At 38.1% G+C, this 12,510-nt stretch overlaps 1 protein-coding gene across 1 annotated transcript in view; it reads right to left on the reverse strand.

Moving 5' to 3' along the window:
- Positions 1-12,510, reverse strand: part of lpp (LIM domain containing preferred translocation partner in lipoma) — a 144,827-nt gene that overhangs the window by 79,110 nt on the left and 53,207 nt on the right. Inside the window, exons 5-6 of the mRNA XM_054602612.1 lie at positions 6,464-6,473; positions 1-94 (exon numbers count right to left, since the gene is read on the reverse strand). Of these exons, the coding sequence (XP_054458587.1) occupies positions 1-94; positions 6,464-6,473 (104 nt within the window). The remainder of the gene's footprint in view (positions 95-6,463; positions 6,474-12,510) is intronic.

Genomic DNA, 12,510 nt, shown 5'->3' on the forward strand with positions numbered 1-12,510 from the left:
CTGATAATCACAGGAGTTCATCGGTGGAGGCGACGGGAAGGAACCAGGAGGCGGTGAGAAACCGGTTGACTCTGCGGCAGGTGGTGGAGGGGGGGTAGTCCGCTGGGATGGACACACACAGACCAAGGGAAACAAAAACAGCTTATTAAATACTTCCCCTTTTTTCCTATATTTCAAACTGTCACAAGTCTAAAAGAGCAGAGGCTGCGCCACTGAATCCAAACACAATATAACTTTTTTTTCATTTTAATATGTTCTCAATAACCAGTGTGGCAGGTGCAGAAACAAAATGACATTTGACTTAGTTAAAAATAAATTTCAAAAAAGTTAAAAAACAATTCATACAAATCTCTCTTTTAGTTGTGAGTCTTTGATGTAACTGAACTGTGAAAAGCTCACATGATGTTCTGCATGATCAACAGTGAGATTATCTGAGGATACTGTACATAAATATGTGCATAGATCTGCTTGAGCTCCTGCATGATACGTGGCGAATGTGCACACACTTCCCTGTGCAACCGCGTCCAGCCATTCATAAACCTGTGCACATGAATCTTAAATTGTGTGTGTAATGTCATGTGGAACTGTGTAATACACTGAGCACATTTTGTAAACCTTGCCCCTTTTGTATTTGTGGAACAAATAAAAGAACCTGGCTATGAGAGGGTAAAGTTCAAAAGTGTCATTTACAGATGTTATTATGATGTCGGCCGGAGCCAAAAATGCTGTGATTTTACAACTTAATACACAAGATTAAAGCTGCTATTATCAACAGAGTCTTATATTAACATTGAATCAAATGGCTGCGGTATATGAAAGGGTTTCGCTCATAGTGATGATTCTGCAGTTAATTATCACCCAACTCTGCATTTTCCTCTCAGCTCTACGGAGCATTGTATCCGCTTTCAGCTCTTTGTTTTGGTTTCACGGTCCACAACTTTACTCTATGGTTCACTCTCAGCGCTCTCATCAGTGTGGATTTTGGCCGTATTTTGCATTCGTTTTCAGTTTAAAAGCTCTAAAAACAGCATTAATAATTAAAGAGATGGCTTAAATAATTTAGTCATACATTTCTGATTCCATAATGTCAGGACGTTGGTGACTTCAGGTAACAAATCTTAACACCCATAGACTTTCACGGGCGGAAATTTGCATCCCCTTGCTTCACGTTTGTTGTTAACTCAGCATAAGAAGGTATAGATATTTTAAATTGAGTTTACTTAGTTTTATAGCTGCAGCACATTATTCTGTTTACTGCAATATAGCTGCACTGCTCACAAGCAAATTAGGGATTCAAGATCCAACTTTTTCAGTCCTGATTCCGTATTCATCCCTAAATTGTCTGAAAGATATAATGCACCATTTCTTAAATCCAGCATCTGAACAAAAGTGTGAGAATTTAGGATTATTCCTCATAATTTCTCTTGAACTGTAAAAATCAAACCAGACATTCGAAAGAAGTTATGCAGTTATTTCAAAAGAGAGACAGGTGGCAAAAAAAGAGACGAAGAAAACGGAGCCTCGTCATTCCACCTCAACGGATTGACACACATAATTGTAGCAATTTGGTTAACTAAGAGGTACTAATCTGGGGCAAGCATGTGTTTCTTGTCCCGCAGATTGGAAATGTAAATGCTGTGTTACAAACGGGTTGGACTAGGTGTTTGTTCTGCCAGAGGAGGAGGAAACGAGCCAAATGTGTGGTTCTAAAGTCCACGCTAATCCAAGGATTGCATCCAACCACATGTTTCAGACCGGATAAGGAGTTACGTGCCAAATTAAATTCTGATTTGGCTTCTCTTTGGCGCAGGACTCCCGACTGAATCATTTGACCATGTACTTCTAAGTACCAAACCAGACATGAGCTTTGCAAATTAAAGGCTTTTATGAGACGTAATGGGAATTTGTTCCAACGCTAAGACTTTGATGAGTCCTGTTCAGAAATTCCATTTGCTTTCCACGGCTTTTATCTGTTTTCATTAGAATCTAATTGATGTCATCAATGTAGTTTATCCAAGGCAGCTGACCAAATTAATTAAGCATGTTTTCTTTTTTTTTTTTAAGTTGCCTTGACAAAACAGCCCAAAGAAGAAGAAGGAAAAAAAAAGGAAAACAGAGAGATAATGCAGCATGGTTAAAATTGGACACATGTCTGCGTCTTGAGCATTACAACATTTCAGAAAATGTGTGAGCATTGCATTAAAACGTTCCCTCCGGGTGCTTGAGGGCCTCTGTGTGAAATGTTTATATAATAACCTTGTGGCCTCCGCTAAAACTCCAGAGTGTAACAGCTCCTCTAAACCTATGGGAGAGGAAATAAAATATGCCGCTCGACAACAAGTACTCTGCCCCCGTCCTCCTCGCCGCCTCGCTCTCCGGCACAGATCCTCTCTGCCAGAACATACAAGTCACTTGTATCTCGTGGCTTACGGAGAATTAAAACATCAACTTTCATGTACGTTTTCCTCTAGAACATCAGATGTTTTGGATTTCTCATTTCAGGAAACGTCAGAGTTGTAAATGTTACAGAGATTCATGTTTTATTGAAAAGGGTCTTAAGAGTTCTGAATGTGGAACAGTGGAAAGCAAGACTTGGAGCTGGAACAGGGGTCGTTGAGCATCTTTGCTTGAAGGGTCATTCCGGTTATTACTTTGTCTATTTGGTTCTGTAGATTTATCCTAAACTCACCAAAAGATACAATTACATATGCCTCATTTTCATATTTAAACATACCATTTCAGAAAACTTGTGATACAAAATAATAAGTGTCTTAATGTCAGTTATCACATTGGAAAGTTTCATGTTTATATCGGCTATTTTTTTTCTTTTAAATGTATTTTATTTTATAAATACCTTTCCTTAAAGGCTGTTTTCTCTAAATGAGTTTTCTCAGTCAGAAATATCCTCTTCAGTAGCACTTACATTCACCAAACTTTCCAGTTTCGTTCCTATCTATATTCTGAAGGTTTTTACACAGGGGTTTGTTCATATTTCATTCGTAGCGTGAATTATAAAATATTTCATTCCTATAAAAATGGCCAAAATTGATTTTTTTTTATAGCTGTTGACAGTATTTCTCACTTATGGAGCAATACAAAGAGATATCCAAAATCTATCTGTAAAAACCATTTACCCTAATATTTCGACAAAATGAAACAAGAAATTTGAACCTGACTTTATCCAATTTTCAGATTTTATGTCTGGAAGCCTATGCAAATAAGCACATATTATATTATTAAAAACATGTGCTCATAGTGCTCTCATGGTTACATTTATTAACCCTTTTAATCTAGGGGGTCTCTACTTAAGTGGCATGTAAGGTTGAAACTTATTTCCATAATGTAATGTTCTTCTATATAAGGCACTATCTGACTTTGAAAATATATAACTGGTGACCAGAAGATCTTTATATCTGTACTTAAAAATAATCAAGATTTTACTTGCTTCATCTAGCACAAGGTAGAACCTGTCTCTTCAGCGCTGATGGAACTCAAATTGCCAAGCCAGAGAGTAGTTAAGACTCGCCCTTTGAACACAGTTACTCACACTGAAGATGTGTGCAATGTAAATATCTATGGCTGAACAATTATCATACAGCAAAAGGAAATTACCGACCAAAATTCCCTTGCACATTGCAGCACTTATTTCCGTGCTACAGTGTTGTTGTACACCTGCATCTTTGTGCATGATACAAACAACACAGGGGGCCAACCCGCTCATAAAAACATTACTTAATAGCACTACTAGTGGTCAATAAGTCCACATGGTGCCTTTAATTATCAATTGAATGCTTTTGTCTTCATTCACACATCTTTTAATAATGTTTTTGATAATCAAACAACTGTTTCTGTATATAGGGTCTAAAAATAAGAATGAGAAAAGGAATGTGAGGCAAGAGTGTTTTTCGATATGGATCCACATTAAAGCTAAAAATAACCACAACTTTCCAAAACATGGTTGTTATTTGAAATATTACCAAATGGGTGAAAGTCGAAAAAAACCTCTACATACTGAAAACACTTGTATTTTCAACAAAAACAAAAAAATACAATTTGCAGTGCAAAGGCAAACACTTTTAAAAAGATGTCATCTCTGTTTTCTTTCCACTTCTCTTTCTTTTATCAGAATGGTTTTCTGTCATCATCAAAAAACGACCTTCGGTCCTTTCAACTACAATGAAATAGTGACGTAATATCTGGGGGAAAATGTTTTAATTTCAAAATTACGAATATCTGCAGGAACTGATGAATATGCACACACAAAAAAGGAAACAACATGCCTGTTTCAAACGAACCAGTACGAGTCTGTGCAAAACCCTCACTGGCTTCCCACCAATAAACACAGGCACCTGTGTTAAACGAAAACAAAAATGACCGAGGAAGATGGACCACCAGCAGAGCTCGAACCCTGGCCCCATGCTGTAGTCAACGGAACCTTATCCCCTTCATCTGCGTCAGACAATATTTCTGCTATTTGTAATGGATCTAAAACGGGTTTGAGCTGTTTAGCACTTTCCGTTCTGTAGGTCCGCGTGGCGATCGCTCGCCGTCATGTTGCGTCGAAAGCGGCGTGAGTGTGGTGGAGCGAGAGCGGCCTCTGTGCCGTGAATGAGGCCGGCTCCATTTGTGACAGTGGGGAGTAGCAAGCACCAAAGCGAGCGCTAATGAGAGAACCAGCAGGAAGACCGACTTAATGCCACTACTTCCCCTGTCTTCATTGAGCAATTGCTTTTAAGTAGCTTCTTTGTGAACAAGGAATCCTAATCAGTGATTAAAGTTATTTGAGGGGACATAAGAGGTATAATTGGTTATCGGGATCCAGAGTATTGCTAAGGAGGAAGATTAAAGGGTTGGCGATGGATCCAGCTGTGACACCCAGACAAATATTAGACTTTGTGTTTCAAGTAAGTGACACATTTATAAACACTTCAAGTGCAGCATATGACTAATGGCCTCCAACTTGGAGGGCTACGTCTATGAGGAAATGCTTTGACACTATGGATTTTGTTGCAAAAGAGAAATACCAGTGAGGAATAGTTGGAAAAAAAGTCCTTGCAGGTTGAAGATGAGCCTTTTTTTTTTTATTTACAGAGTTCTGCTCTTTGTTGAGGATTAGCGTATTCTGTGGGGGCTGAAAGTTGAGCATATGTTTACAGATTTACATATGTACAATATTATCAGAGTTACATGTGTATAACTGCTGGCCATCTGCTCTTTAACGACTTAGGACAAAGCCCAGCACAACCGCCTTTCGCATAACGCATCCGGCGATTCGGTTAAGGGAAGTGTTTTTGCAAGAAGAAAGAGCAGGGAAGAGAAAACTGAAGAAACCTCAAACACTGGGAGAGTTTTTGTCCCATCACTGTAAAACAAAAAAAAACAGGATAAGATTTTGCTTGTGTGTTTGTGTGCACAGAACATAAATTATCTCCCACAATCTGAACCTGAGATATTGCTGAGAGCTTGAGTCGTGGTGTCTGTTCAAGATGTAAAAAAAACTACAGTGCCCGATTATTTTTTACATTTGCACAAAACTTATCGGTTTTCAAAATAAAAGAAAATCTGAAAAGTGGCTTTACTTTATCCAGTAGCAAAATATCTTTAATCCCCTCCAGACAAAACGGACAAAGTGTTTTAAGTCCTGGGTGTCGGTCTGCATGCTTTATCCCCACACGAACCGTTCCAAATGTGCTGTGGCGGAGGTTGAGCGTGCATTGTTTTGACGTAATTACAGAGTCGTTTTTATTCCATCTTCCGCTGGAGAAGAGCAGCTGAGCCCTGCTCTTAATTAGCATGATACGCATAGAGGAGTGATTTATGACTTCATTGGGTTTCAGAGAGGGAAGGGAGGGATTTGAGCTGTTTGGAGATATACTTGTTTTTAAGTGTAAAGGAGCAGACCCAAATTGGCTTCTGCTGCTCTGAGGAGAATTCCCACGGGAGGAGAAATTCAGATCAGGCACAATGGTGGGATTATGTCTCTGTATGAAAGCAAAGAAACAAATGCAGAGGATAGGTGAACCGTTTGAGAGCTGGCCTTTTTTTCATCTTAAAGCTCAAAAACATTGAATGGGCTGAACAATTAGTGCCTCAAAATGTGATGTGAGGAAGGTGCACCGATGAGCCAAAAACGTGATTCATCAAAGACAGAGAGGGTGAGCTTTTTCTGTCATTTTATAGGCAAACGGCGAGGGAGAAAAGCAAGTCAAATGTCAAAGCAGACAGTCACGGCTGCCTGAACTCTGTTTCATGACATGAAACCTTTCCAAGCAGTAACCTAAAGCCAGTTCCTCTTTATGACTGTATGTATGCTTGGTAACGGGCCGTACATCCACTCTGAACCTCTATCTGAAGGCTTAATGAGCTAATAAAATGACATACCTGAGAGGATATCCCGTGCAAACATGTGAAGTTCCAAAGAGTTATATATAACGGTGATATTTAAACTTAATTACCATTGAATGGATAGTTAACTTAATTTATTAGGTAATCTCTTTGATGGAGAACACTTGTCATAAGGCTTGTTAACTGTACCAAATATAAAATAGCTTATTGGTACTGGTTACAAGCAAAAGTGTTTAGGTTTCTGTTACTTAGAATCTGTGACAACATTAGTCAATCATTATCATAATATTTTATTATTAATGTTTTTCAACTGCAAAACATCCCGCTCAGTATTTATTTGTCATCACTGGTTAGATCAAGCAAACATGCCCCTTTTTAAACCTTAGTATGATCTTAATGGAACAATGATGCCTAACAACCACCAAGAAACACGTTTGAACAAGTAAAAACACATTTTGAAACTTTTCAACTCAGCTCCAGCAGTCAGCTGTAAAGGCTGGTTTGGTTCTTCCTGTACACAGTGCTAGAGCTTCCGAAAATTGTTCCTGAAACTTAAACGTAATTTTGATTCTGATACTGCAGTTCATTTCTGTGTTTTTTTCCCCCATTTCTCAAGAAGAGAAAAAAGTTTAAGATATATTTGTTGAAACGGCATCTGTCCAAGCTTCAAGCTTCCATGGCAGCTGCTGACTGACATTAGAGAACCAGCGTTGCTAGGAGACGTGGTGCGCTGCCTACTAGAGCATGACACGTTAACGGTTTTAGCTGTCTGTACTTAAGAACATTGAACATTTGGAAGCACCTATTGTACTGTTCAGTTGATATTCTACATTTAAAAATGGAGGCTGGTAAGCTCAGGTAGCTAGCTCTCACTGAGAAAGTTGATGCTATTTAGCCTAGCTTGCTAACTTTAACACTGATCCAACTGGACGGTACTTTTCGGTCATGTTAAGTCAACACCTGCTGAACCATTGTTAGCTCTCTCGTTCATTTGTCCATTTGTTCCTTTTTGTTTATGAAAAAAATAGTGATTGGCTGTATATATATATATAAATATATATATTTTTCGAATTAAATGATCAAATATTGAAATCAGTATTGACCACAACACACCTGTATCGGAGTATATATCTATATCGATATAGTTTATTACAAAATGTGTTATATATGCAATAAGCAGAGCGCTTCATGCAATCAAGTAGAAGACGACTGCTTTTTTGTGCGCAATTTAGTTTTTAAAAATCTTACTCAGCATTCAAACTTCCTTCAATCATGTAGACAACATTATGAAAGGACAGACAGGATATGAAGAAAATGTTTTCACAATACTTCAACTCTTCATATAGAGGTAAGAATTAGAGAAGCGACAAAACGTTCTCGTTCTGGCTGCATAAGATCAAACAACATATATGTGTAATATAACTAGACACAAGGTTCGATACTGTATTTTCTAAAATCAAAGAAAACTTAAAGTTTGAAGCAAAGATTAAAAGACTAACTTTACCGCACACTGCAGACAAAACACAACCAGAAGTTAAGGTATGTGTTCTACTTAGATAAAAGTGGCCTTTGTGTCAGCTCAGAGCGCGAGCCTGTGGGCTCTGTGGGGACACCAACACACTCATTGGTGGATTTCCTGTAAATTCTCATGGCGACACCCATGAGGGACTCTGACATAACAACCGGTAGTCAGTTTGCCTCTGGCCAGTCAAGCGGGGAGGAATAAAAACAGCTTATGCACATGTTCGACACTTTTGAACTGCTCTGAGCAAACAATTAGCAGGTTTCTGGTAACTTCAGCATGTGAAGTTTGATCAAAAGCTGCACTTCTCGGATGTTTTCGACTTTCACTATGATTATCTCCGTGGAAAAACTTATTAAGCTTCATATCAAAAAAAAAAATCGTGAGGCAAAAACACCATGTTGGTGTCACAAAAAGCCTTCAGTATTCAATGAAGTTGTTTTGACTTTTTGGGAAGGACATCTGATTTTGATTTATTAAGTTATGAATTTGAATTTCTTTATTATATAAATACATTCTGAAGGAAGCGGCTGGTGATGACTCAGTCCTGTGTGAGTCATTTTTTGTGGTGCCAGACACTCTTTGGTCACACCATATGAATATTTACATCAGCTTCATACAAGAAAAAAAAATCCCCATTTTAATGCTTGACTAAGATCATCAGATATTGCAGAAGCTGTTTGAACTACTGTACAGCAAAAATGAAAATAGTGAAGGACAGCGGCTCGGCGAGAACTTTCAATACATCCATAATAATATCATGTACATTGACATCACGTTCAACACTGAAACCGAGAAGCTCCCAGAGAGCTCTGAGCAGATTGAAATAGTCACCAACATGTGTTGATCTATGAAAACAGCTGCATGAAAAATCCAACGGAATGTGTGCAAAACATCCTGTTTGAATAGTGCCATGAAATACACACATGATGTTTTTCGATTTAAAAGATAATTTTGCAATTCAAGAAAGTGTGTCATAGATTTGTCGAAGTACCATTTAGTTTCGGGTGAAACCATTCAGTGACCTACATCTCTCGTCTTGGTCAACATAGATCACCATCACCAACATGGCCATTACTTTGTCTTCCAGATTGCTAGCTAGGTAACTTAGCTGTTTTCCATGCATAAATGTAATGTCATCTAACCTCTTTATCAGCTTGGTTACTGTTGTCTCTTTGCCAATGCTAGTCTATGGGAAAACATATTTTTGGGACGACTCCTCTGGTTGTAAAGAGAAGTCTGTTTGTATAAAAGTGAGAAAATGACTAATACTCTCTTGATTTATTCCCTTAGTAAACATTATAAACATGAGTTTATGGTCTCAATCTCTAGTTTCAAGTCTTCTTCAATACAGTATGATGCTCATTTAGTAAATCATGGTCCATTTAGAGTCAAATAGACCATAGAGCAGGGTATGCTTTAGGGCGGGCTTACTGTGATTGACAGGTTGAAGAACGTTAACCCTTACACAATGTGTTTTAAGTTGGTACAAGAGATTTCAAGCAAGGCCAGTAAATCGCGCAAAGCACAGGTGCTCCTGTTATCTCAATCTGCCAATGACTTTTTTGAACCACTGCCAAAGCTTGACAGCATAAAATGAATGATACACTGCTGCCAAAACACTGCAACCAAACTGAGCCTAACTTGCCTGAGATAGTTTTTATTTAGTTTTTATTGCAGCGTTATTGCAGCGTTATTGCAGTGGATTGCATTACTTTGTACAATTGTTCATGATATTTTGTCCCCCTCTCCTACAGAGAGCTGCTCCTGATCTTATAGCACATTCGTTATCAGTGTACTTTATCCTAAAACTTGCACTGAAGATGCACAGAAGAAGTTTGAATGTTGCAGCAAAGAATGTGCATAAAAACAACCCGGAGCACTAACTTCTCAATGCAAAAAGCAATCAGGACTCATGTACCGTCTGAGATCTACTTAAACCCTAAAATCTGATCTGTTGTAAGGACTTTTGAGTGAAGGGTCACTGTCTGAGACGTATATATATGTCATTCACTTCCTCCTGCTGGGGGGCTTTAATCGGAACAAGTTCAACCTATAAAAAAAAAAAAAAAAAAAAAGGCAGACTTCTCTTACCGCGCACCGCCCGTCTGCGGCGTCTTCTTTTGTCCGCACAATAAGCATGGCCTCAGACTGCTCATTCCAGCCCCGATACGGGCCCCCCGCTACACAAAGGGACAGCGAGGCGCTGTGCCAAATTGACTTGTCCCTAATTTTTATGCTAATCCTCAATTTTTACATCAGACGCTCCCCACATTTGATATAAAAGATATTAAATAAATAAACAGAGAGAGACCCAGATAATCTTTTTCCGTAAAGACGTCTTATCCTTTGACAAGTGGAGATGTCTGCAGATGGCTTTGCATATTTGCGTGTTCGAAATGCTGACAACAACTAATCACCAATGTCATTATCAAATTTTTATGTTTTAATGAAAAATAATGCTGCGGCCCGAAAGGCAGAACATTTTACCACTTGAATTTTCACAACAACACGCTGCAACTGTTAGATATCTGCAAAAAGGTAATGTAATTTCAATCCCGGCAACAGCTGCAAGGACTTTTTAAAAGGATATTAATTAGTGTTTCCTCCATATTCCCCGTTTCATTAGTTGACCTTAACTTGATCTCTATAATGAAGACAAAATTCAGAGCATTGCCCAGTTTATTACTTACTATCACAGTCAATGTGAACAGCGTTAGAGATAATAGAAGACAATAATAGAATAGAAAAAGTGGGATTAAGTAACTGAGGTTACGAGATATTAAGAACTCTGGTGCGACTGAATTCATAAAAGTGAAACATTTACATTACAACAATTAAACCTTCTACAAATGCAGCCCCACCCTCTTTATATTGCTTCATTAATCCTCTTAACCCCAGACAATGATTAATTGTGAAAAATAAGACAGTGGCAACGTATCTAGATTAAATGTTTTGTGGTAAAATGACATTTTGTAATTACAAGGCTTTAACGATAGGAATTTGGAGTTAAGTATATATATTTTTAAAAAGAATCTGTGAACGTGGCCGGAGGTGATTATCAACACCAAAGGCCAAAACGCACTGAAGGCATCTTACGCACGTGTTTCGAAGCACACCTTTTGTTTTAAAATGGCCGAACCAAAAGCGTTATGAGGTGCGTCTACGCCGACCTTAATCCATCTCCAAGTGTCCAAAGAGGACTCAGTGTCCAAAGCTGTCGGTTTGGAAAGAGCTAGAAGAAATCTAATGGATTTTTCCCCAAAGGACGATATTTTATTAAATAAATAAATGATACATTAATAACGATATGTCTGAGGTAAGAGAAGTTTCACTCTGTAATACCGCTGTACAACAGTGTTTCTGTAGTCCCGACAACTCCAACAGTGTGATACTTCTTCCAGCTAGTGGATTGCGCGACGCCAACTTCACGTTATCTTGTGACTATTTTTCAAGCGAATAATTGGAAAGGTGTTGTCTGTAATAATAAAGAGATGTTGTAAAGTTAGCAAACCTGTCCTAAAATGCTTCTGGCCATAGGAGCATCAATTGAGACATTCAGAGCCTTTGGGCGTCAAGAGAGCCACGATTTTTTCTTCTTCTATGACTCTAGGTGATGTCATTGAAATATCGTTTATTAAATGGATAAAACTGATAAAAAACATTTGATTGTCCCAATCGTTAATCTACTAGGGCTCCATATATATACTTTCATTGTATGCCAAGCCGAACTGTGTGCACCAAAGGCCAAATTTACAAAACGAACAGGATGGCGTGATGTTATGTTTTTTTCCCCCTCAGTGGGCAGAGCTCAAACCGGAGCAGTCTAAGAACATTTCTTACAAAACTAACATCTGGAGTACCAGGCAGGTCCACAACTCAAACCACAAACCCCCACGGACTGCACTGTTGTTAACCTGACAGTGTGCTCACTGCTCGCTGAATTTCATAACCGTTTCCCTTGTTTTGGAAATCTGGGGTTCTGGGAGGGGTTTGAGGTTAAAGGTTTAGATAATATTCACATTACAACACATCGACCAGATGTGTGGCTGGATGTCACCTTTTAACTTTATAACAACTGTCTCACTGAAGACTTGCACTTTGCACTCACTGGTGATAAACATTTTACTTTAAATTTCTTGCGAAATTTTCTAGTTTAAAAAAAAAAAAGAATATATATATATATATATAAAAAGAAATTTAAAAAGTATTTTGTTTGTGTGTCAACCTATTGTGTTTCCAGTTAAACAAATAAATAATGATCATGTAAGGCTGGGCGATATTTCAATATGAAGAATTATCATCCATCTAAAATCATAAATTGAGATGTGGTGATAAACAATTACCCCACCTAAATTGAACAAGCACATACTTACTCAAAATTCTGATATATTGAATATTTTGAGGGAATATCATTTGAAGATTTCTGTTCTGTTTTTATATTACACTTGACATTATCAACAACAAACGGTGTATATATGGAAATCTGTATTCATCTTCTCTATAATTTCCCTTGACAAAGTTCATTTTGCACTCCTCGAAAAAAATGCTCAGTGCTTTTCATTTTTCAAGTATCTGTTTCACACAGTAGTATACAAAAAAAGGCTCTACCATGAGGTTATTTCATAGACTTTTTAGCTACC

This window comes from Anoplopoma fimbria, chromosome 8, assembly GCF_027596085.1.
Source record: "Anoplopoma fimbria isolate UVic2021 breed Golden Eagle Sablefish chromosome 8, Afim_UVic_2022, whole genome shotgun sequence".
Classification (NCBI taxonomy): Eukaryota; Metazoa; Chordata; class Actinopteri; order Perciformes; family Anoplopomatidae; genus Anoplopoma; species Anoplopoma fimbria.